Raw genomic sequence first — 27,444 nt, 5'->3', positions numbered from 1 at the left:
TCGGGGAATGTGTTCTTACTGTATACAAATGTACCACAGAACAATTGATGATGTTCTGATGATTTGTTGATGCTTGTGGATGAACAACAGAGGAGCAGTCGGAGTAATCACTGGGAGTGATCTGCAGTGGTTGTATGTAGCTTCTCTGATTACACAGGTGTAAGAGGAAAGCTGGTTTTACAGTGGTTTTTACGAGCAGGATGACTCTTCAAAGGTTTTTCCACTGCCTCACTGTTCCAAGCTGTACATGTAAATAAGTTAGGCTACCTTCACTGGACACAGGCTGCCACCACTGCTGCACCGGCAGAGTGGGACTGAATACACTGAGAAAGTAATACTTCATAATAACATCTGCATTTGACCTTTCATACTGGTCAAAAAACCCACTAACACCTGCTAACATCTGGCTCTTGTCCTTAAAGTGAATGTCTACAGTTGGCATTAATCACTGGTGTTTATCAGCTCCAACTCAGATCAGCTGTGATGGAAAAACAAAACATCCAGGTGGGGACATTAATTTTCAGCCCTTGTCAGGCGCGACAGTATAATGTACGGTGAAGGACGCTGGTTTGTTAATATCTTTCCGTCTGTCTCTGTTCAAGCTGCACTCAGACATCCTTCAGTCAGTGCTGAGTTTGAAAGACAGACTGAAGTAAAAGATATTAAAAAGGTAACCACCGTTACATTGTGAGAATCTGATCTGATCTGAGAATTTAATTATAACAGAGATTTATAAAACTCTTGGTTTATTGTTGGAGCATCTTTTCAGCACAGAACAGAAAAGATGTTCAGCCATCTGTCAGAAAAAATGTAAGTTTCGTAGATCGTAACTTTCATTTTAATGGCATTTGTTGACGACACTTTCAAACTATAATCAGTATAACAGGATCTCTTGGACAGATCTCTTGGTGAATGGACACAGACTTGCCAAATGTATTCAGTACTGGATTTGTTACCAGTTAAAGTTGGTGGAGGAGACGTTGTCACAGCAGGCTGAACGTGCTGAATATTGAGTAGAGTGATGGGTACAGCATGGCACATGTACACTGGAAAAACCTTTTAAGTACTACATTATTGCTCATACACAATAACAATTTCACAAATGAGCACTAGAGGGTGTACGAGGGCTGCACTTGGTCTCATGCACACACACAAACACATACACAGAGAGGAGGGAAGGCTGGGGACTGTGCTGTTCTCGTGGCGGGGCTGAGACCGGATCACTCGTCAAATCGTCCCTCCAGGATGCTCTCAAATGAGAAGGGGACAAACTTGAAGCCCTGCCCGCAGTAGAACTTGTTCTGGAACTCCACCCTGAGAAAAGAGGACGAGCAGAGAGAAACTGGTGGTGAGAACTGGACTTTAATAAGACGGGTTAAATGTATCAGACGTACACTGCACACAGTGAAAATACCCAAGTGTTAAAAGTGTTTTATGTTGAATAATACTCGTCAGAGTGAAGTGAGGAAGAGCTTTTTAAAGCTGAAACACTAACTTTTGATTAGCTGGGAGTTAAGCCGAGTCAGACACTACCAAGATGGTGATGGCCGGTACCGGTACCACCCACTTTTAGCTTCAGTCTGGCTGAAGTTAAAAGTTAAATCTATGGGTGACGTCACAGTGGTTCTGTCCGCTATTTTTACAGTCAATGCTTTGCAGTCATATTACAGATAAAGCCAAATGTTAAATCATTGCCTTACAGCTCCATATTATGTCATTCAATGGCTAAAACTACACTTCATAACCCCAACATTGTCTCTGGATAATAACCATAGCAGAAGTTAGTCCATGCAGCATGGACAGCACATTAAAGGATTATTCCAGTTTATCAAAACTTGGTTTTTAATTGACTTGCTGAGATCTGGGACACAGTATAATAGATCACAGTTGAATGCCAGGTGCGTGTATTCTTTCAGGTTGTCATAAATGAAAGTATTAGAAAGATACACTAATAATGGCACTGTTTCTTTATTCTGGGGCGGCAGGAGCTCAGTCTGTGGGGACTTGGCTGGGAAGGGTGGTAGGTTCAAGTCCAGCATCAGCCAGTACGGTGTGTCGACTAACAATCCACCAGTATGATTTTTTTCAAAGCCAATACGACACTGATTTATAGTAATTTGGGAGACAGATAACCCACATATGGAACCAATATACAGTACTTTAAATCTACAGTACAGTAAAAGTACAGTACCAGTGATGGAATGTAACTGTAATCTAGAATTTACTCAAGAGCTGTACTTAAGTACAATTTTTAGGTACTTTATTTAAGTATTTCCTTTTTGTAATAATTAATACTTCAACTCAAATACATTTATTTGATCGTTTTAGTTGCTAGTTACTTTGCAGGTTCAGATTATTCATTGTTGATAGGCTGTTACTTGTGATGTGTAACCAATGAGAAAGCAGGACATTAAGTGAGACCACCGAGTGGTGACTAGAAAGAACGCTGCATCTGAGCTAAAGTACTTCACCTTTAAAATAATTTATTTTATCAGCAGTTGGACAAAAAGAAAACACTGATACAGATAATCAGAAAAATGCTGAATATTGGCCCTGAACATCAGCTGGTAGCTGGAGAGGTGAGCAGGCACCTCCAGTTTAAACCAGACAGGAACACACCACGTCCTTAAAGTATACCAGAGACTAGCTGTCATATGAGTTGACATGTACAACCTGAAGATTGCAATGCAGTGTTGCACCTTTAGTGATACTAATGTTATTCTATTCAGACTGAAAAGGACCAATGATGGTCCAGTTCACTGGCTGACATCACAGTTAGTCAAAGTAAAATCCTCCCACACAACAGTGGGACTCTGCTCAGCCCACTGACATGGTTGAAAATGGTTACACGCAAAGATTATAGAAATAATGATGTCATCAACAGCTCATGACGGCGAGAGGCTGACTGAAAACTGTTATAAACTAACACTATCAGCCTCGTCAGTGAGGTGACACGGGCCCCGGGTCTAATTCTACCTCAAACAATTGTGTCTACCATGGAAACTCGCACTGGTACAGGATGTTCTGCAGAGTACTGGTTCACTCCAGCCAACAGTGAGTACTGTTTCCATGTATTGTCTGAGGACTGAGGCTCTGAGCCTGCTGGACATGAGCTGATGTAGGGATGTGAGAATGTGAGAGACTTATACTATACTGTGCAGACGTACTCTCTGGTCTTTATAACAGGTTTGTAAGTTGTAACTAATGGTTATAAATCACATGTCATGTACTAAAACACAATCAATCTGTTACAAGCATTAATAAGAAAAAAACCTTCATTGTTCCCCTTTGACAGATTTGGATAGTTTGACCCAAAATCCATTCATCATCTACCTGTTAATATTCATAAGTGCAGACTTGATGGATTAAACCCTTTATTAATGACTTAACGTTTATAACTGGAGATTTGATTTTTAAAATCCTTGAATGTGTTATAACTGTAGTACTTATTTGTGGATTACTGAGATGTTTAACTTCCTTATTATCACATAGAAGGAATAAATACAAATCAGTGGGAGTTTACAAATGTAGTTGTTATTCATTTCTATTAATAAAATTAAACTGTAATGTTATTAAGTTATAAACCCTTTAAAAATGCAACTGATTAGAAACCGATAGCAAAATATCTTTAGAAAACCACAAGACGGGTTCATCTACTTCCTGAACGTTTAATAAAACCTCAGATAGAGTTTGTAGCTGCAGAGCGTGTCATCAGGTGACATGCAGGAAACACACTTTAACAAGCTCCATGTCCACAGTGAACACACCAGATGCTTATTGTAGCAGTGAGTGAGTAAGAAGAAGAGAAGTCCTTGAACTCTTGACTCTTTCGCCTGCACAGAACATCATGTCGCAGACATTAACACACACAGATGAGAGCAGTATGTAGCGATGAATGGAGAGAGTCAGTGCATGTACAGTGTTGTGGTCTGCACAAGCTCAGATTGCTGTGTGACCAAATATGGCTGCTGAGAGCCGGACCGGTCCGTCACCGACGCCTCCTGTTGTATTCTACCAATGAAGCGAGACTCTGATGTGATGCTGGCTCATTCAGGAAAAAGTTTGTTTATGGCACACTGAAAATGAACTGTGTCAATAGATATGTCTATTATGGGATGTCTGTTACTTCAGATTACACGAGAAATGGAAACAAATGCAAAACATTTTTGACATTTTTAAGAATACAGTTTCTGTTCATTTCTGCCAGATTTCATTTTTATATTTTTAAATTACAGGTTAATATCCTAAAATGTAAAGGGAGTTTTAAGACAGTGGTTCCCAAACATGTTCTGTAGGCCCCCTTTTTAAAGATAACAATACTTTCAAGCTCCCCACCAACAGGTAGGTAGGTGTAATTATTTATTTATTTTTCATTCAAACAGGGCCATCTACTACTGTGGTAAAGCAGATATTAATGGTGAATGGATCTAACATGTTTAAGTTAACTTTTTGTCCACCAACTTCTGTCTGCAGTAAAAGAGCTGGCAGAGCGATAGCTGTTGCTGTGGTAGTATAGTGGAAACTAAAGGACGCCAGTAGATGAAGGAAGTACTCCTCAGCTACAGTATGCAGCTCTTAATCAAGCACTCTGCACCAGCAGCTCAGTATCCTTCTTTAAATCCCTTCTAAAAGCTCATTTTTAATGTCTGGCTTGTCTTATGTCTTATAAACTTCTTATTATTATTATTATTATTACTTTGTGATTTGAGCATCTGTAGGCAGATGTTGCTTTAGTAAAGCGACTCTGGAGGACAACTCAATCAACTGGCTTCTCTCGAGGATGTGAAGCCTCCAGTAGCATCTTAACTTCATACTTTCAGAAGTCCATATTTTGAGACACACAACACACTGTGGTCTATCTTCATTATCCACCATTGTACTGATGAAGCCGAGGGCGAGATATGCCTTTTGTCTCTGTGTTGGTAGTTGTCACGTTATGGGTAGATTCATCGTCTGCTTTACACTTGTCCATGCTCCCTAGGGGGTGCCCCCTACTTTAGGAACCACTGCAATTGAGTATATTAATAATCTGACTTTCTTTTTGATACCAGCAATCGTTGTCTATAAGAGTGCATCAACTTTTTAAAAAGGTAGATATCATATTTTTAAACAGCTATCCTACAGGAGCAGGTTACAGGTTGTAAGACAAACGTCACGACCTTCCTACCAGTGAGCTGCACTTCAGTTTCTGATCCAGCTGCTATAAAATGACAGCACTGCTCTTTAAGTAATCGTCTACATTATTAAACATTTCTTTCTTTGAGACTTTCGCTGTAGAGTACCACATTTTCAGAATTTTCTTCAGCATACTAAGTCAACTTACATCTGAAGGTTAGGATACTGTAATTCTCGAATCCTGACATCCTCTGATGTCTTCATTTAAGAGGAAAACACTAAGAGTGGATTTTCAGTTCCTGCTGGTTCCTGGCCGGAGCGAGCGAGGGGAGTGCCCAGGAATGTCTCCCAGCCGTGGCAAATATTTGGCCTGCCAGAGTTGTGAGAGGGCAACACTTAAAAAGAGGAAAGAAATGAGAGATCCTCTCATCTGCCCCTCCACGCTGCTCATACCTAACACACACTACACTCTGGTGTGTGTGTGTGTGTTTGTGCAGATAACTCATCAGCATCTGTGTGTGAAGAGTGGACAGCAGAGCTCAGGCTCCAGGCTGACGGCTGTTTACTTTGAACATGACCATTTCTATTAACCCACCTCTGTGAAAAATACTCGACTACTCTTTTTAACCTTAGCAGAGACCTGTTGAGCCGACACGCTGCTGCGTTATTAACAAAGTGCCTCACATTCATACAGTTACACACTCTGCAGCCTGAGAGCTGCCCAGTATAACCACAGCCTCCTTCTGGGAGCCACTAGAACCTCATGTAAGGAAAGACCTTGATAGAAACACTTGGTAATGGCTGAAGCTCAATCCTGTTTAGACAGTGTGGTTACACCTCAGCAGACACATCTTCAGCTAACAGTTTCACTCATCAGTGTAGTTTTTGAAGTTATCACTATACTGACATGATTCCAGTGAGAAACATGCCATCTTCACTTAGAGACTATTTTTGACTGACACAGAGCTACATCACATGGTGCAATGACAATGTTGTTTTGTTTTGTTATTATTTTTGCTTTCTGAAAAGTGCAAGACAAAAAAGTCTGACTGATTGATTGATTGATTGATTGATTGATTCTTCAAATATGGATTTTGCTGAAAAAAAGCTACAAATTCCAAAACATGGATGCTTCAAACACATCTCCAACCCAGCAGCATAGAAGATCTCTACAGTCACCACAGTATCACAGTGGGCACCTAATATTAGTGTCAGAAATACAGTCTCTCCTTCCGTTTCTGAGTTATAGTGTTGAATAATGGCCAGAAAAGTGTTTTTGCAGGACATTATGACGTCACAGTGAAGTTGAACTTTCAGTTTTTGGATAAAAAATGTGACATCATCATTTTATCACGTATTCATTTATCACATTTGTGTTAAATTTTGCTATAATCGGTGTGTCAATTCTTGAGTAATAGCCAAAAACATGTTTTGTGAATGACCTTTGACCTCTGACCATCAAAACCTTATCAGTTCATCCTTGAGTCCCAGTGGGCATCTGAGATTTAAAGAAATTCCCTCAAGGCGTTCTTGAGATATTGCATTCATGAGAAAGAGAGCCACCAATGGAAAAACCTGAACACGATGGCTGTTGTAGCAGAGGGCAAATTCTGCGGATATCTGTCATTTGTCAAAATGTGTCACTCAGCGCTCTTGTCTGATTGCTCTCTCAGTGCTAATCAAATCCATTCCGCTTCCTTATTGGGAAAATTCCCAAATCACACTCGACACCATGTTTTCACTGCTTCCATGCACCCAGGCAGCTTTACACATAGCACGCACACAGATACACACAACTACATACCAGCATGGCGCTCACATTAACTAGTCATTGATGCCTGAATGCCAGGCAGTTGAATTCAGGTGGTTGACACACTGTCACCACAAAAAGCCTTTAACAAAGAGAGAATACGAGCTAGGAGACTTGACAGGAAACAGGAAAGTAAGATGGCAAACATGACTAAAAGAGAGAGAAAGAACGGGATGAACTGAAGAGGAAAAGAAGGATGCAGGGTATCAAGGCAGAGCCGAGCTCTAGCTGTAAACTTTTAGTTTTAATTATAAATTAATTATTACCTCTGAATGTTTTAATTGTTACTGCAGTTCCACCATTATATTAGTTGATAACTGTGTCAGATTATGAAATTTAATCAATTAAGCAAAAGCACCAACCTCCTTAAATCAGTGTTGATGAACAATTGTGTCATGATATTTACATACATGAATTTAGATATTTAATCAGATTTCTGATGTGTTGGATTTTAAGTTATTTGCTATTTGAAATGTTAGCAGTTATATTTTGGCTAACAAACAGTGTATATCTGGGGCCTGTGCCACAAAGCTATTAGAAATCAGTCATCAGAGACATTTCTGCTTTTAGCTTTTTAATATGTTCAGATATGTGTTTGTACACTGTAGGGTTCCTGGAAGAACAACACAGCTGCATAAAAGACAGCTGTGCTCATATTTCAAAGGTAATCAGATCACTTTCCACTAGTTTACAGGACTGACACAGAGACCGGGAACAGACAGCTTCTATTTAAACCCACTGACAGAAATCAGCCTCAGGACAGCAGTGATGTATTAACACCAAACCTCTGTCCAACAAAAACTCACGAGATATTCTCTCCCTCTCTTTGTTTATCCTTCTCATAACATGACGTCAGACTCTGTGTTAATAGCAGGAACCATGTCAGAACCATTCAGGAAAATAAACGTATGGCTTTCACTTGAAAGGTTTAGAAGAACTGGTCTGTCAAACAGAAATGCAGCAGGGTGCACCTGATCATCTCAACTCTACTTAACCACAATGACCCCTCTGATGAATGGAAGCAGGCAACAGACAGGACTATGAACAACATGGGGCCTAAATCATATAATGTCTTTATTTCAACCCTACTTATCACTTTGCACCAAACACTGCTTCACACTTCACACAGTGCTGCACACTCTGGGAATGAAAGTCACCCAAAATGTTGAATTATACCTTTAAGTGCTGTTTGATTTGCAGCACAATCGTGACAAGATTTCAACTCTTTGGTAAATGACAAGTAAAAAACTAATGGCCATTTTTCACAGAAACTTTGACAAGGATATCAAAGGGCCAATTCACCCTAAATACAATAAACATATTTTAACACACCATCAGAAATAAGCAGAAAAATAAATAAATATACAGTATATATTTTTGTGATATGGATGAATCTCCCCCTCACTATATGTAAATACTTTTACTTTTTTTTTTAACTATTTGACAGAGGCAATCAGTGTGTATATGAATCAGTTCCTACCTGCTTATAAATCACTGGATGCATATAAATATGTACTCTGTGTTAGGGATACTTCTCATCCATCACTTTAACAGCTCCTCCTCCACATAGTTCTCTGCAGTACTCCATCTGTGCCCTCATCTCCAAACACTTACACCACAGAGTACCATCTATTAAAATGTATCCATTAATATGATTTATGATACAGCTGCTGCAGTATATTCTATAATTACTCCTAATAGCTGTTAACACATGTTTTAACGGATAGCTGTATCTCTCCATGACTTGTAGATACTGGATAACATCCTGTATTCCACAGTGTTTGACTTCCCTGTGTGTCAGTACAGTTAAGACTGGTGCACGCTGGATCAGCAGGGTGGAGGTGGTGCTAGGAGGCGATGGAGCTGGAGGGTGTGAGGTTATCTGGAGTCCTGTAGGCTCACAGTTTGGTAAACCACCTTGGGTCAGGAATGTTTTCATGTTGCTAGCATTCCTCATGTGCCTGTTAAAGTTAAGAACTGCAGCTTAGGCAGAAATACCTGGTTCATAAGGTGAAGAGTGACAGCTCGCTGGCTCTATGTTCTCTATCAATGTGGGATTCATTGTGTAGGCATGTGAGAGTATTAACTGCAAGCGATATGTGTACGTGTGTGTGTGTGTGTGTGTGTGTGTCTAACCAGTGCAGACGTAGGGCATGCAGGAAGGCTGACAGCCCCTCCATGATGAGCAGGATGGCGACAGTGAGGGTGGCAAAGGCTGCGAAGATGATGGACAGGCCGAAGAACCCACCCCCGCTCCGGGAGGACAGACCCAGGTGCATCACCATGGTCCAGAGCACCTCCGACAGCTCTGCACACACACACAGTGAAGACAGCAACAAGGTTTACACCAAATATGTCAAGCATGTCTTATGGAACTTATTTTGCTGCTGTATATATTCAGATGGGGTACAGAAAAGCTTTCTATAATCAAACTGTGCACGCTCAAGTGTGTGTTTTTGTATGTATCCATGCTTTTACTCACGTGCATGAGCCAGGCTGAGGGCCCAGAGGCGCAGATAGGAAGCTGTGTTGGAGATGCATCCCAGACAGTACTCTATGGTGTGGATGGCCTGGTGGATAGCTACGTCACCAAAGTCAAACTGTTGGGGAAAGACGATATGTTTAGCACACACAGCATGGTTATGGTAACATATTTCTGCTATTGGTGTTTTTTTATTATACCCAGTAGCATTGAGCTCATAGTTTTATTGGGAGAAAGAAGGAATTGCTTCAATGTCTTGTTTAGAAACAATATTTTCTGAGGACAAAGCTAACACATCACTTTTTTTATTGTGTGTATTGAGGCACACAAAACATATCTGTGTCTGTGTCTGACATGGATTTTGCAGAGAAAACTATAATTATATTAAAATCCTTAAAATGGCACCTATACCTTCTCCCTCATTAAAAATTCCTGAATCTCAGAATATGTAAATATTTTTAATTTCTCAAGAGAACAGTCTAACTGGTGGACACAAGATGTCTCCTACTTTACTGTGAAGTCCATTCTCAGTGTTTGTGCTTAAAGTCTGATTTTCAGATGAGCTCAGAGAAAATGTACACTTTAATCAATGAATGTGAAACCAGCCTTCTCGTGTCAAACTCTGCACATACATCATCGTTCACAGCAAAGCTTAAATATTCAAGTGTCATAACAAAAAGAGAAACACATTTTTTCATGGAGGGAGACGTTAACCAGGAAGGAATAACTCGGTACTCGGTGCGTGCACACAGAAAAACAAAACAAAGAACAGGTTACTCAGTGAAATCAACTTAAGCAGGCAACCACAAGATGCATACAGTACAAACACTGTAGTAACCTGGTTACTGTACTCAACAGATATAGTACATGCAGTGTAATCACCAGAGCCTTGCTCAAGGGCACCTGAGTGGTGGCAGTGAGGGGAAGAGGCTACTCTTCCACTCATCCTGTCAGTCCCAAGGTTGAACTGATAGCCTTCACGTCTCAAGGACACTTTCCTGCCCTTCAGCTCATCACTGCAGCTGCTCTGTGTTTCCACCTGAACCCTCTTTTTGAAACTGCCTCTGTCTCTGATGCTTTTGGAAGGAAGAACTGTATATCCGTATTGTTCATGCACAGGACTGCACCAACGTTTCAGGACATACAAAAAAGCACCTTTCTTTACACAGCACATTTCAAACACAGAGGCAATTCAAAGTGCTTTACACAGGCGAAGACAAACACTAGAAGGGCATTCGAAACAATAAGCAATTAAAAACATAATGAAATCAACTGAGAACCGACTGTGGACTGTGCCAGATAATCCCATCCCCTTCACCAGCACAGTCCCAGTTCTGTGATGCTGTCTAGAATCAAACAGAAATCTATCTCTTGTATCAAAGAAGCTTTCTCAACGAGAGCGTTCAGTGATTTTCAGCACATCACTTCAGCAACTCAAAAACATTATTGAAAAAGCGAGTTTGCAGGCTGTCAAAACAGCACGTGGATGAAGTGAGATGATTCCCTTCATCCTCCAGCGTTTTAGTATTTATAGCACTGAATGATGACAGTCTGGCTAAGTTGTTTGTGAGTGGCTGAAGCGACGAGGCAGCGCTGATCAAACATGAATCACATTTGTGACTGTGTTATCTATTTCCTGCCACACATGTTTTCACAAACACGATTTCTGAAAACATTTCTACTGTTTAGCGTTGATTAGTTTTGGTTTTACTTAGCCTACTATTGTGTGTGTGAATGTGTGTGTGTGTGTGTGTGTGTGTGTGTGTCTGTGTGCTTGCAGGTCTTGGTTGTTTAAATATAAAAAAGACACTAAAACAATAGAATCTCCAGAATGTAACTGCTTACACGTTCATCATCATAATATATCAACATTTCACCTTCAACTAAACACTGAGAAATAATTATCACCCAGCTCTGCTATTCAAAATGTGGCCAATAATAACAGCTTTACTGTCAGTATGGCATGTGGAAATGACTGAGGATGGAAATTCTGGTATCATCTTAATGAGTGGCCCCTTTGACCTTTGACCCCTGCCTGAGCCTTCAGCTCTGATTGGGCAGAAAACAAAGAGCAAAGACGTTTTGGCTCGTTTGAGCGTGTTCCTTCTTTTTCCTCGCAGGATCACAGCACAGGGGATTGTTTGTGTATTGTAAAGCCAACAGAGTTCCTCCATTCTCTCCTTCCTGGAGCATGACTAGCCTTTCCTGTATGTAAGCGGGCAGGGAGGGGGAAACATGGGAGTCTATTGCTCTGCCTTGCTCTTGTTGGGTTTGGCTTTGCGCTGATCTGGTTTCCTCTTTCCATGCTTCTCTTTTGTCCTTGGACCCATGAAGTAGAGTTCATGGAAGCAGCACTCATTGTTCCCATTCAAAGAGTCTCCGACACAAGTGGCTAATGAAAACAACACTGGTTATCATGCCGTAATGGCAACATATACTGAGGCAAGTGCCTCTCATTAGAAATGTTGTGACCAAATACTTCAGCTGAGCAGGGTCATGTGATTTCACAATGTACATTTACAATGTGCAAGACTTTGGATGTGTGATGGAGAGGCAAAAGACAGAGTATGAGTGTCTGACTACATGAGCTGCAGAGAGGTCAGAGAAAGGTGCTGGGGGTCGTACAGTACAGGAGTACAGGGGTTGAGACAGATCAACCAGAGTTCAAAAAAGAAAAAACACCACTTGACACTAGAGGCACATACGTAAAAGGCAAGACAGCATCCAGACATGCTAAAAAGTGACCAAGCTCAGGTTCTTACCGGCTCTTCCTCTGCGTGCTTGAAAGTAAGCAAAGGTCAAAGGTTAGTGGTAGAAATCATCTACTAGCAGTGTTTTGCAGTTTATTTCAGCAGACTGTAGAGTTGTGGACCAAAACCACACAAGTCCCGATTTGTTTCAGGTTGGGTCCAGGCCATGTTGTTGGGTAAGCTCTGGGCTCAGGTTGAGCTTTGTTTCGGTTATTTTCAGATGTGACTTCAGACATTTCTGTCTTTATCTCTCTGACTGTTCATATCATCTGCATCCATTTGTGTCAGATGTTGCAGACAGATATGCCCTTTCTCAGTGGGAACAGGAGGAGAGATAGCGTGCAGCCAATGAATAGCATTAGGCTAACAAGCTCACTATCAATAGTAGATAAATATGTAAGTTCAGGTTTCAGGTCTGGCTCGTGTCTCACATTTGGCACCACTTGGGTTCAATCGGATTGGATCTTAAAGAATAGGTTGACTTTTTTTTATATTTCTGTGGTATTCAACAAGTTTTCCATAGTTTTCTGATATTCTTGATAGTTTTGGTTAGTTTTGCATTAGATAGCAGTATCTGATCTACCTAATTAAGGTACTGAACTAGCTCTTTGAATCTCCGGCCCTCCACCACACTGATGTGCAGCGTATCACCTCACTGTCTCCCTCTGACTAGTAGTGATGTGATGTTTGGCTGCGAGCCATCCTTGGACATGGTCATTCTTAATGTGGTACAGCGTAATGCTACCACTACTACTAAACTGAAGAGTAGCATCACGCTATTAACAGTTACACATGTACCCAGTCAAATATTCGTGGTGGTGAACTGATTAAGGTTTAACTGTTGAAATCTCTAACTCTTGCAGACAGTTGCTTCTTCCAACATTATGCAATTTTGATTCTCATTATCCAGCTTGCTGATAAGTTATTCCGATGTGGAATATCATATGCTTGGATAATGATGACAAAATGCAGTCCTATTACATTACAGTTATGCAATATGTTATCACAACATAAACTCTGAAAGATTTATTATGCCTGGGAGACACCAGGGCTCTGAGTCACAGAGAGTATTTTCATATATTCCACTCGCTGGTTCTCATGAAAACCACCTCGCTGTTTATGTTTCTGAAATGGAAAATCCATCTCTTATCAGCTCCAGACCATCCCTGCCCTGCCTCTCTCTGTGTACGCTGTTGTGCCAGCATTACTGCCTCACCCCCCGACCCCACCCCCCACATCCCATTACTACTCAGGAGAAATGCTGCTATCTGATATGAAGGTATAACAAATGGTGTTGAGGAATGGGCTGACACAGAAGATTTCAAATTTGTTGTAACTGCTAGAACTGAGCTAAACTATTCTCCTCGTAGATCAGATATGAATGAGCAGACTACATGTTTGTTAGAGAGGCCTGCCCCTTCAGATTGTATGGAAATCATTTGTAATGACACACTCTAAAACTAAACACTTTAAAACACATATGAGCGGCTTAATAAGCATTGTGCAATTTTAAATACCCACGTGTAATATTCTCAAATGTGAGGCACTTTTCACTGTTTCATATCATTGCTGTCGTCAGACAAAACAAGTAAGGACAAGGAGTTTGTGATGACTACACTTTTCATCTAACAGAGTAAGAGACGATGAATCATAAACAAAAATATTCATCGGTTGCAGTCCTAACTGCTCACTGCTAACACTTCTTCTGGTATATTTACTACCCAACATTTCATCTTGTAAGAGTCCTAGATGGAAAATGTATGCACCACACAGTTCGCTCAATGAATGGTTAGTGTCAATATCTAGTCCCGTCTCAAACCCATATTCTAAAGCCACGTTTTAGTCCCATACTAAAAAAGCGGCTTGAAAGTCACAGGGAAGAGAGGTCAGTGCTGAAAAAGAGGTTATTTAAGGTGCTGTGTGTATTTCATATGTTTTAGCATAAAAACAATGTAAACAGCCGACACAAAGCTACTGTCAAAGTCAAGCAGTCCGGTTTGTTTCATTAGTGTGGGGTCTAACAACTGATCACTATAAAACTACTCTGGTCGTTTTCACAACATAAAGTAAAAACCTTATTATCTCAGTGAACACTTGGAGTAAAGTCCAACTCCATGTACAGTAGTGAAATATATATATACATAATCAAAGTTCTGGAAGAGGATGGGATCTCATCCCTGGTGCTCACCTCATCTCCTTCCTCTGAGTGCTGGGAGAGCTGGTCGTGGTCCATGATGCCAGCCTCGTCCTCCGTGGGCCCGTTGCCCACTCGCACCCCTCCAAACTTTTGCGTGCCCTGTTGGGTGAGTCCGGTGCATGATGAGGACACGCCTGTTTGCTCTAAAGACTGCTCTAGATTCTCTGCAGGGGTTTCTTCCCTCTTCTGGGACTAGATACAAAAGCCACAAGAGCTGTGTCTAGCTTAAAGCAAGCCTTGGGTTGAACGCTTTCTCTGTAATGTACTTGTTTTTTAAGTAAAACAGGGCACCCAGTACAGAAAGTGAAGGCTTTCATTGCAGAATGAAATACATCCACCACTGAAACATCACACTTTACTTTTAATACAACCCAGATTCCAAAAAAAGTTGGGACGTTGTGTTAATCATAAATCAGAATGTGATCATTTGCTCGACCTTTTGGACATATACTCAATTGAAAACAGGACGAGACAATATGTCTAATGTTTTACCTCATCATCGTCATTGATTTATGTAAATATATACTTATTGTGAATTTAATGTTTCAAACAAGTTGGGACAGGAGCAACAGAGGACAGGGAGAGTGGTGGAAAACTTCACTGGTAACAGGTGACAGTATCACGGTTGGGTATGAAAGGGACATCCTCGTCGTTCACAAGCAAGGACGGGGCGAGTCAAACACAGATAAAGGAGATGACTACAGGGGCTCAGGAGCACTTTGTCCAATCCTTGTCAGTAAACAGAGTTTGTTTGCAAATGATTGCATTCAGTTTTATAGAAGTTTTTTACAGCGTCCCATCTTTTTTGGAATAGAGGTTCTAAATAAAAGGAGGCAAAAACTGTAAAAAGTCTCAAACAATACAGTCATTTACTGAAGTCTCTCCTCATTTAACAATATCTTTAACAAACTAAAGCAGCAGTACAGTATTAGATCGAGGTTACCAGTCATTTATTGGAGGTAACAATAATCTCACTGATTGAGTTAAACCTCAACAAATACATTCTTACTTTTGTAGTACTGTAAACTTTAAACGGCAAGAGGAAATCATATCATCATGTCCTGTGGGATGAAAAAGTCTTTTATGTGCTTGTCAGCAGAGTTAGCTCTGGTGGCTAATTTGGATCTGGAACATCAGCTAGCTAATAACTGGCTAATTTTGATAACAACAATCAGAGAGGACAGTAACTTTCATGGTTTTAGGTTTTGGTTTTGTTGTTTCCTGTTGATTCTGAATGTTTCTCTGTCGTGTGTCTTGTTTAGATTTACACTTCCTGTCTTTGTCTCCTATTTTGCAACAAACCCAAACAGTAACTATGGGATTTGCCATCCTAAGAAGAGCTAAAGAAAAGACACAAAGGAAATAAAAAGACGGAATGTATTACAGTTTTTATCTATAAACACAGCGGTGAATTGACCTTATGGATTCTTCCAATAAACATGGTAACCAGTTCTTTTAAATTGGTAACGGTCTTTAGTCTTTGAGGTTTAAGACAACCAGTGAGAGGAATTAGAACTGTAGGCTGTTTTATCAGGTATTTCAGGTAAATCAGGTATGTATGTGGCGTTCTGGATCAGCTGTTAGGGTGCCCCCAGTCTGTAAAATATTTACAACACATTTCCCACTAAAATAAGAGCGTTTCCAAGGCAGGCTTTAAGCATTTTTCATGGCAACACAACCAACCACGTTACACAGTACAATGTGCATTGAAATGAATGGCAGAATAGGAGTGAAAAAAAAAAGGTTATACCAAAGATTGTATTTGTTATTCATCAAAGGTGGCAGTAAGGTTATAGGTGGGGTCAGAGTCACATACCAGGTGCTTTTTCCACAGGTGCTGACGCCGAAGCACCAAAGTTTTCACAATCAGCATACAGGGAACACATGCAAGGGCAATCAGCACCAACAAAACCTGGATCCCCATCTACAGATTCAAACAGAGAGAGGTTAACAAGGTGTTGGTGATGTGTAGGAGTGAGCAGAAGATGCTAATTCCCTGAAAAGATCTTGGTGAGGCCTAGCTCAGTCCTCCCTTTCACCGCAGACACAGAAAAAAGCACACTGCTGATTTTCTTTCTTTTGTATCATTTGAATCTAGTTAGAGACATGAAACTCATCAACAGAATATAAGCTTTCCTTTGCATTCTTTTGCAGAAAATGTACTCATTACACTGACTTGTAGCTTTCATTTAACATCAGTGAGGTGCTGATCTGAGGACAGAACAGACACATCAGACGCGCCAGGAAACCACGACTAAAGACTGTCTGCAAGAATGTTTTCTAAGGTTTCGATCTTCAGCTTCATCTGGCAACAAGATGAATAAAACACTAACAGCAACAGCTAATCTGACTGAACAGATGTGGTCGTCTAAGATAAAACCCCCTTTGGCTGACCTTTACATTCTCTTTCATTCTTCTGTTATTTCTTTTATATTGCTTCAAATGAGAAACTGTCTATATCAACACCAAAACTAGCTTTAAAAATACTGGAATTCCCCTTTGAGAATATTTTCCAACCCTTTTATATCAATTTTATATGCTAAAAGCCTTCAAGGATGAGCGCTTCGTTTGAAAAATAGACATACGTAAGTACCTCTACATACACAGAGCACAGATGCTTCAATGTAAAGCATCTAGAAGCTCATCCCTTCTCCTGACCAAGCAAGCTAGATGGAAAACTAGGTAGATGGTAACTACCAGTTAACCAAACGAGGTCCCCATTGACATGTCATATATGTAGCAAGTGAAAATGTTAAACTCATTTTTAGTTTAATTTCACATCCAATGTGCTCGTAGAGCCAGTAGTAGAGTAGATCCAAAGATTTTAAGTCTCTTATCAGATGAACTCCTACAGCAAAACACAGAATCCCTGCTAGCTCCAGTGTTGCTAGACTATGTCCAACCAGTAGAAAATAAAGTATATATATATTAACTATTGTGGGTTTGATTGATGTGAGCTGCTATGCACTTCTCTAGCAGGATTCAACCACACTTGTGCATTAAGGGAGGGATGGGGAGTTGGGAGAGGCAGAGGGGTGGATGAGGGAGGGAGCACCTGTCCCGCGTAGAGGGGTTTGTTGGTGGGGTCGTTGTAGTTGAAGAGACACATGTTGATGAAGTGGATGAGCAGACTGGGAGCGTCCTTGGATGTGAAAGCATCATAGGCTGTCCACTTGTAGAAGACCAGCAGAACGAGGTAACCAAACAGGCTGGACATGAAGACGATCTCTGGGATGAAGCCCAGGAAGATGTTCAGTGGCTTCTTGAAATACCTGCAGTGAGGTGAAGTCAGTTAATGACACAGACAGAGCAGATTTTATAAAAACTCTCTGACCTGATGGCAGATCTGACAAGTTCAAGGGCCTCAGTATGCTTAAAACAAAGTTCAGCTCTGATTGTGATGCGTCTACCTGGTGAGTGTTTCTCTCTTAAGCTCTCTTTTATTATTCTTTACACAACGAGCAACCAGCTTTTCGCCCCACCACTCACACACTAGTCACACTGAGCCACCATGCAGGGTGCTGGCCTGACCACTGAGACCATCTCAGGTTCAGTGTCCTCTTAATGTAAAGGAGGAGGTGTGGATCGAGCCACCTACCAGCCCTGTGGTCAGTGAACCACCAGCTCTACAACAGCCTCATTTAAAGGATACTGAGACATACTGAGGCTAATCTATTTTAAAAAAGTACATTATATTACATGTTATATGAGTTTACTGTGACAGCCAAGGGTTGAGGTGTTCATTTTCAGCATCGGTGCAGAGTGCAGCACTTACAGGTGGTTGAAGAGACTGAGAGACACTCCAAAGAGCATGTGGATGACGCCCAGGATCACAGACATCTTCATCTTGAAGGAGTTTAGGAAGGTCAGCTTGTTGGTGGCGACGTTCCAGATCTGCAGAGGAGAAACAACACAGTCACACACTGTTCCTTATCTTTCTTTTGTGTATTAGGGAGCACTAATGTTAACCAAATGTATCAGGAACTTCCTAAGCAGCACCAAATGTGTGGCCCTAGTAAGTATGTAAGGCAGCCTGAGTGTGGGCTAAGCGAAAATAAACGACAAAATGTGTGTTCATGGTCGTAAGAACATTTCACCCAATGCAACACTGTGGCTCATTAATGTGTTTTTTATTGTTTTTAGACAACAATAGAGCTCTGTGACACAGAGGAATAAGATCTGCTGTATTTCACACTTACATTAAACTTGTTATAAGGATACCGTCTTCGAGCCTCGTTCATGAATTGTGTGAACAATTTACAATCATAGATATAAACACTTTTATATTATTCATCAGCACTTGTGTACTTCCTGCTTGTTCTTAAATTTAAGAGTGCCTTGGACCAAACGTAATGCCGGTACGCACAAAAGCCAACTTGTTTTTAGTGCTGTGAAATACTGATTAGATGATGAAAAAGAAATGTACTTTGCGAATAGTGTTTTACAATTATTTATTCATTTAAATGTAAAGGTTTACACTAATAAAGGATTGAATTTAAGCAGATCACTGTTGTTTCACTGGTAATATAATGACTAGACGTAGACTCAAAGCAGAACAATTTTAATGGCATTTATTTGATAAAGGAATTTTTTTTTCTGTCTATCTCAACAGATTTTTTATCTGTATTCCCGAGTTTAACATTCCCTGTTAGTTGACAGTTGTTCAGATGATGTGTGGTTTGTGCACGGCACTGAAGTCTGCTGCCCTTAGATGGTTTTATTACTAATTGCCTGGCACAAGCAAACACCGTTCATTCTCTGAAAGGGTAGGAAGAGACTTGGCTGTAGGTGTATTATTCATGCATCGTGCTTTGTGCAAGAACCAATATAAGAGAAAAATAAGGAAACCTAAATGCATGAGGCCCAGTGATAGTTTGGGTCTTCACCTGGGACAATGTCAAAAAATACAGAACATTTCCAGCCGCATCACTGAAGTTTACAAGCCAGAGGTAGAGTCTGTGCTGTGGTTCTAACCAAAGAGAACAATTGCAAGCTTTTACTTCTTGTTGTCGTCATGAGTGTACAGGTTTTACCGGGTCGATTCCAAGTGGATAAGGCCCGTTGAACACACCAGGAACCGCTGGGTCTAACTGTAGAACTGAATTTCCATCAAGTGTCTCAACCCTAGAACACAGCAGCAGGAAATGAATGAATGAATGTAGTAAAATTAAACAGGTTATATACATGCTGCAGGTTTCAAAGGGAAAAGTAATAAAAGGTGAGAGAACAATATCCACATAACACTTTTGGGAAAAAAAGCAAATATGCATTTGGAAATTTAAAAAAACAAGTTCCTTTGATACTTTCTGACAATCTTAATGAAAAATATGTACAAAAAATACAAACACTTAAGTTTAGTGATCAACTTCCTCTACTGATTTGAGAAACTTGATGAACTTGATGGTGAACATCAGTCAGTCCGAGAAGAGTCGGCGGCTGACTTACGTCCAGTTGGCTCCTTTTGGACCGAACATGGGCCTGACGCTCCATCCAGAACCAAACATGTTGAGTGACTTGGAGAAGCAGTCGTTGTAAATGACGCCGGTGTAGACGGAGAAGAGCCCCATCAGCAGGATGATGTAGCGACCAGCAAACACCATGCTGAACATCTACAGAGACACACAGCAACACAGAAACAGCCCATGTTGTATGTTTCTACTGTGAGGTTGAACTGTAGAGCTTATTAATACTTACCTTCTACATGTATATGTCCATGTTTGTGTGCTTGTTTATGTTCTTATCTCTGTAATGTTTCAATTTTACAAACAAAAGCCAAAAATACAGGAGGAAACAAGATCTCAGTAAAATACAAGAAAAGTCCAGCCTTGTATGTTTACTGGAGTCTGAACGGCTGCTTAGCTTTGCACAAGAGAACAAGCTGTAAGGTCAGTGCAGTATCACTTGTTTATGTCTGATACCGCTTTTCCACCAAAATTAGCAGTCACTGACATCATGTTTCAAAAACCCAGATCTACTGCAGAGTCAACTGACCTGGGTGTAAATGCAGAGTTGACACATTCCCATTGCACACAAAAGCTCCATCTTAGCGTGTTTAAGTGGGATTTTTGACGGGTGGAAAAAGGGGTATTACTGTACCTCGTTGTCACTCTTCTGGGAGAGGAGGCGACTCTCTCGGATGACCAGGTAGAGGGCAGCACAGGTCATCAGCAAGCCGTGACCCATGTCACCAAACATCACCGCAAACAGGAAGGGGAAAGTAATGATGGTGTATGGAGCTGTAACAGGCGACAGACAGCAAGGCTTCAGATCAGATCAAGAACACCACCTCTCATGTGCTCAATCTCTGGCAAACAACTGAATATTAAGCATGGACAGGTCGACCTCCAGTAAGAGGCAGTAAGTACCAGGAACTCTAAACATATGGAGTCCAAATGTACAACAGTCTATATTGTCATGATCATATTTAATCAATGTGGAATTAAATCATATTATACGAATTTAAGAAAATGACTGAAATGTGGAGCAAACACTGTAGAATTTTGCATCTGTTTTGCATTTTGGACAATAAATGATTATATACAGTGTGAGATTCTGTTGTCCACATAATTTACATGAGAGAAAACAAAATATTGCGTTTATGGGTTGACAATTTTGGGGCGAAGAAAAGATTTTTTATTGACGGGCAACTTAGTTTTAAGGCCACAAATTCTACAAATCAACTCCACACGTCAACTTTATAATGCTGGCAAACAAACAGGAAGGAGGTGGTGAGGTGGGTTACCAGTCGTCTCGTACTCACCACTCTGCTGCTCTCACTTTCTCTTTTAAACACAAATACAGTTTTCATTTAATAATAATCACAGTACTTACAGTCAATTCCTGTTTGTCATGTTTTAATAGCTACTGCAGAAGTACAACAGAAACACTTCCTTCCTGCAAACGTGTCACCTTCAAAGCGTAACAGGAAATTGAGGGTAATGCACTTTACAAGGCTTTTAAAAGGTCTAATTATTGAATGTAGCTGAAGAGCAACTTTTTAAAAAAAACTGTAAAATGGTGACAAAAGATTTAAGAATAAAAACAGTATTACTATTTGAGAAAAGAAACTGAGAGCAGCAGGGGAACAGAATGAAATTAGAAATAAAGGCCTGGTTTTCTCTCTGCAGTCGAGGTCAACAAAGGACCACATGAACGCTTTTTAAGAACTAAATAATAATCACAAAAATAGCCATAGATTTAAACCCACTCTTTTGACAATGAGTAATTGTATTTCATAAAGGGGAGGGATTATATCATATATTGTCTTTAAAATAAGATCTTTTTGCTTCTGAACTAATAACATGATGAGTTATTAATCCAAATACAGATAAATGATTGACCTGGATTGATTTCCCGGTAGTTCCCGATGCCGTAGGCGTCGACGATGTTCTGGAAGCCTGACGTGAACTTGTTGGTTTTATTAAAGGTGGGTGGAGTTTGCTTGGTCTGCATCCTGTTGAGGATGGAGGGAACGGTCGAGCCACTCCTCTCCTGTCAAACAAAGACCTCACTCATCAGCATCGTACTGCAAATGTTGCAGGGGTTAGAACAGATGAGTTACAGAGGCCCCAACACAAACTCATCTTAGTCTTAAAGTACAACTGAAGTTTATACCATATACATGTATCTGTTTTAATCGTTACTTTAGTGGCATTTTTCAGTGCGATTTACAGATAACTTGGAGTGGAATGATTTAACAGAGTAAAGGTTGAAGTAATATTGGTATAAAAGTCAGCCAACACAAACAAACTGTGACCTCACACATGTGATGTATAAAGGACAGGAAGAGAGCAATATGTGAGCCTTTTCTCTACATTACACTGCTAAAAGGAGAATATGATCACATGATCAGTGTAAATAAATAAAACTCACCGTCCCTCTGCGCAGAGCGAACTGGATGGAGTCCAGGTCTGAGACGGGACACCACACCTCAGCAATCAGACACTTCTGAGTGACGTCGATGTTGCAGAGGTTGAGTGTGTGGTAGATGGCCTTCATCTTCCTCACCTTGATGAACCACACCCTCATGGTCTTGGAGGCAGCCTGCAGCACTCGCTGACGGTGGTCCTCTGTTTGGTTCAGCACCTACAGAAGCAGCAGGGAGGGATCTGTTTCAGATTGAACATCCTGGTCCCAACATGTTTGGATGTTGTTAAGCTCTGACATTGCTACAGGCTAACCTAAGGTCAGGTGTAATAATGACATCAGACATCAGACTGCTGCTGTTAAGTATTTTAAAGACACTCCTGGATCTTACTGTCATAATTTTGTGATATGAACATAATGTGAGTTAAAACTTGTACTGGAACTGGATTGATCTTAACTTACTGGCTCCCAGGCCCAAGACATGTTTATGTACAGAACTTGTTTCTATCTAAACCTGAGTAAAATGCTCTATTGTAGTAGAGTGTGACACATTGCATGTGGTTGGCAGGCTCAGACTAGAGCCGACTTCTCAAGCAGAACCAGGGTTTTTTTCCAGGCTTAATAAGGAAAAACCACAACACTATGAAACAGGACAAAGGTCTTTCACAGATAAGAACTAATGCACATGAAAACAGCCCTCTACATTATATGGGCTTTTGTAAGTTGATTGGAAATAAATCTTATGAAAGAACACTGAACAGACATCCTGTAGTTTCTGAGTAATTTCTTGTTGTTCAGTGAGCAGCAGTGCAACAAAGAGTACAAAGACCCTTTGAAAGAAATATTAAATGAAAAAAGAACTGCACTGCTAATGGCATGATGTCATATCCATCCAAACATACCATCTGGAGGTCATCGATACGGCTGTTGACTCCAGCCAGCATCTCCTTCCTCTCCTGGGGGGTCTCTGGACATGGGTAAAGTGAGGCACGAAACCTGGAGGAGTACACCAACAAAAGAGTAAGTGCTACTAAGTAACTAGTAAAGAGTAGGTTCTCACTAAAGGGAGTATATTTTAAACCTTTTTTGCTTTGGGACTACATTCCCTCAACCATACAACATCTGTATTCCTACACACATGCACAGCTGTGCAGGTCGGACTTTCAGGTGTTGTCTGACTTCAGTCTACTGCAGGTCATATGCTGACTAGGGATACATACTTCATACAACCCCGCATCAAAAGAACCAAAATATCACTTTAACTTCAACACACGTCATAGCAACACGCCTGAAAAGCGTAAATCAGCCAAGAAAAACACATTCATATTGTGCACAAAAGCCTGAAGTTAGTGGGTCTAAGTGGGTTTTTTGGCCAGTGTGAAAGGGGTACAAGTGAAAAGCTCCACAGCAGTACTGTGAGCTGCAGTTCCTTTGATGGTCACTACACTGCATTATATACGATACAAAATACTTATGCAGTCCAGGCTTGTTCACTATGTGGTCTTCGATGGCACCATTGTACCAGTTTACTACTCTGGATAAACAGCGTTCTTATGGATTTGATTGTGGAGATGGCCCACCCACTTCCCATTTCCCTTATTATTATTAACCAGACTAAACTTTTGACCCTGTAAACATAGCCATATTAACTGTTAAACCTTAATGTACCATGTCATCACATCAAGATTATACTAACACAAGTGTAATCACACATGCCTAAACCAACCGTTCAGACTGGCTTCTTTACATAAATTATGGCATCTATATTTTTGCATCCCCAAAGGATGAGACATGCAATAAGATGTTGCTGAATGAAATATTCAACCGATATATATTTTAGGCATCTTCCCGTGTAACACCTACCCCTCACAGATCTTCTTCACTCTGTTCTTCAGCTGGTCACCTTGGAAGAAGATGATGAACACTGACTTGTGGACTTGGTCTCCCTGTTAGAAAAAGAACAAGTGCAAGTCACAGATGAGTTATGTATCTCTCTCTAATATGTAAAACTATCAACTGTAATATGTTATGAGAATTAGAGGTAGACCGATTTATAAAGGCCAATATAATAACAATAGTTGGGAGAAGGAAAAAGCCAACAGCCAATTAATCAGATTAATCATATTAAATATAGATATATATATAAAAGACAAACACAACCAAGTTTCAAGAAAATGATGTAAAATAAAGCGTTAGAGATCTACTCTTCAGCAAGTAATGGAGGCATGACATTTGTGGCTAGCAGTGGTTGGCTACAGAAAAGACCCAAATCTACTCATTACGTTGGCTAGGCTGTCAGCCCTAAACTGATTCTAGAGAAGGACGTCATTGCAATGGATGAGACTGCAGTTTGATTTAATTTTATTTAATTTGGTAACATTTGGTTGGGATGGGACGTTTTACTAATAACCTATTTTTTGGTTTGTTTTTTTAGTTTTGCTAGCAGCTGAATCTGATTTGGATATTACGGGAGCGAATCAAAACGGGGCTTCGTAATAAAAATATGACCAATTATACTTATCAAACAGGGAGAATTAGAAATAAAGGCCTGCCTCTAACACAAGTCTGCATCATAAAAAGGTCTGGTGCGTACTGCAGCTGAGGTAAATAAAGAGCCTATTTGAGGACAGTATGTGTCTTTACTAGTCTCTATGGTGGTACGTTATGTGTGCTGACCGTGGCAGGGTCCTCCAGAGGGTCCTCGATCTCTGCCTTCCTTAAGAAGACGTTACCGCGACACACCCTCCACAGCATCCTCTCAAAGGTGGGAATTCTCTCCCTGCTGATCACTCCGGCTACAAAACTGCGGAGACAAAACAGTGCTCAGAGCAGATAACACCAAAGAATACAGACACAGTGTGTTCATAGTCTTCTGAGTGGCAAAGAGATATGATGAAAACACTAATATATACAGTCAATGGCAACTTTAAGTGTTCATTCCCTGACATTATTAATTATTATTATTAATCTTCCTTGGCTAGCTAGGCTAGGCTAGGCTTGCTAACTAGGTTACTTGAATATCTACCAGCTATTGTGACAACACTGAACGTTTTGACAGTGTTCGCCTTTGGGAGTACCAGAAAGAGTGAGTGTTTATCAGTCCAGTGTGGTGCAGTGCATTCTGGCTGTTAAAGGTTTTCTACCTCTTGAGCACAAGGAACTTAGCTGACAACTTAGATAGACAGTTTTATGCAAGGGCCATCTCTCCAGCAGTGAAATACTTATTTAAGTAGCAGAAATAAACAGTACTCCTGCATTACAGCACTTCTGCTGTGTCAAGTCTATTTAGCCTAGATGCTCTGGGACGCAGATTTTTCTTGTTGACTTGTCTAAATTTGCTGGCTCTCCCTTTTCATGTGGTTGGAACCAGGTATGTTCTGGCACATGGAGGACGTTTATTAAAGATTTTGATGCAGTCCAAGTGCTTTACCCCAGTCTGAGCGGGGCACCACGGCCCCCCTCACTGCCCTCCATTAGAGCTGATGACTCCTCCAGCAGGTTGGGATCCTCCATCTGTCAACACATTAGGACAATCTCAACAAACCAGTTATCTATTGTGCCTCGAGGTGTGGTGTGTGTGTGTCTGAGAGTGTGAAATAAGCCAACCTCATCAAAGAACTGCTGTGTTCGACGGAGGATGTGTTTGAGCTCTGTCAACTCGAGGAAGTTCTTCTTCAGTGCTTCCTGGTTGGTGTTGATCTCCTTCAGTTCATTCTCCAGCTTCTCAAAGGTGGCCTGCCAGTCACAACCAAGACACACTCACTGTTAGGTTATGAATTTTGTTGATTTCAGTGCAGCATGCAACACAATCTCAGCCATGAAACTTGTTGGAAAACGTAACAATCTGGGCTTGAGGACAACACTCTGCAACTGGATACTGGACTTCCTCACAGACAGACTTCAGACAGTTCTTATTGGCCGTCACACCTCCTCTACATTAGTGTTTAACACCGACATACTTAAAAATAATGACTGATGATAAATAATAATGACAGATTGATTACCTCCAGATCGATCATGTCCCGCGGGAAAGGAACCTCAGGATTTTCTCCAGTGTCCACAGTTGGGATGCTAGCTTTCTTGATCTCCTTCTCCACAAACCCTGTTCAGAACAGATAATCCATGATTCAGTACTCTACTAGTGTAAAAACATGTTATTTTAAATGCCCTCAATGAAATGAAAAATGTTTCATGGGTCTGGGAGTGGTAAAACAAGACTCAAAAAAACATAAAAACACAAATATCAAAACTGCATTTATGTGGTCTGACAGGAGCAATAACCGGCTGAATCACAGGTAGGAGCTACAGTACATGGTGCCCTTGGCCGGGGCTGAGAATGTATTTGACTCATGACTTACTCAGTTTCCTGTCCATCTCCTCACATCTCCTCACTTCATTCACAAACTTGCGCTGGAACACGTTTACATCTGGATTCAGCTATGGATGGAAAAAAAGAGGGAAAACAATTATTTTGACAAAATAATTATAGATATTTGGGTGAAACTCACAGAGTAATACCCAGGAAATCAATTAGAAAATTCAATACATGAACTGATTAATAATCACCAATACATGCGTGATATAAGACAGGAAACGAGTAACACCACATGTCCTCTCACCTTCCTCACTGGCTTTCATTCAATCAAAGAGACTATTTCTGCCTTCAGAGGAGTTCTATCACCAACAAACAGCAAAACATGAGAACATTCATACTTACATCTCTAAACTGGACCATGCCCAGTTCTCCCAGCTCGCTGACGCAGCAGTAGGCTGCCTCAGACTGGAGAAAGAGCTGAGCCAGGGTCATCTCCTCGCTCCTGAACAGTTCCCCCATGATGAGAACCACACTCGGACTTAGTTAGAAGAAAGAAACACTGCACCTGCGACAGGAAGATGTGTAATAAAAGCTTTAGATTAAAACATTTTTAAAATATATATATTCATTTTGTGAAGCAGTGAAACTAAAAAGAACACATACATAATATGATTTTTCCTAACTGAACTGTTAGTAAAGCAGAGTATACAGTCCCAAACTGCTGTGCCTCCTTTCCACACAGTTCTGTCTTGTGTTCAACATGATGCATTTCCTTACAGAAGGACGGGAACGCCACCACAGACTTCTGTCTTTATATGCACATGGAGCACTAGAGACAAAAACAGGTCCAAATAATGCATGCTGACATATAAGTTAGGAGGTTGGCCTACGAGGTGTGACATCTTTTGT

At 40.7% G+C, this 27,444-nt stretch overlaps 1 protein-coding gene across 12 annotated transcripts; it reads right to left on the bottom strand.

The window, feature by feature from the left end:
- Window positions 1-1,220: 1,220 nt before the first annotated feature.
- atp6v0a1b (ATPase H+ transporting V0 subunit a1b) lies at window positions 1,221-27,054 on the bottom strand. Of its 12 annotated transcripts, none has more exons than XM_073489611.1 (21): window positions 26,938-27,054; window positions 26,579-26,657; window positions 26,225-26,322; window positions 25,827-25,955; window positions 25,651-25,733; window positions 24,897-25,023; window positions 24,084-24,166; window positions 23,123-23,216; window positions 22,227-22,439; window positions 21,695-21,845; window positions 20,451-20,590; window positions 19,800-19,963; window positions 19,388-19,478; window positions 18,130-18,248; window positions 17,410-17,626; window positions 16,171-16,278; window positions 14,346-14,546; window positions 12,170-12,187; window positions 9,408-9,525; window positions 9,062-9,233; window positions 1,221-1,314 (listed from the first exon to the last, which is right to left on the bottom strand). In XM_073489611.1, exons 1-21 carry the CDS (start codon window positions 27,052-27,054, stop codon window positions 1,221-1,223), a joined length of 2,616 nt encoding a protein of 871 aa, XP_073345712.1. The 12 variants fall into 12 exon arrangements, with proteins under 12 accessions (XP_073345712.1, XP_073345715.1, XP_073345713.1 ...); XM_073489614.1 differs by having other exon boundaries at window positions 14,346-14,453; XM_073489612.1 differs by lacking the exon at window positions 12,170-12,187 and having other exon boundaries at window positions 14,325-14,453.
- Between the last annotated feature and the right edge of the window lie 390 nt (window positions 27,055-27,444).

Source organism: Pagrus major, chromosome 20 (assembly GCF_040436345.1).
Source record: "Pagrus major chromosome 20, Pma_NU_1.0".
In the NCBI taxonomy this organism is placed as follows: domain Eukaryota; kingdom Metazoa; phylum Chordata; class Actinopteri; order Spariformes; family Sparidae; genus Pagrus; species Pagrus major.
This window is presented reverse-complemented; position numbering and strand designations above follow the sequence as displayed.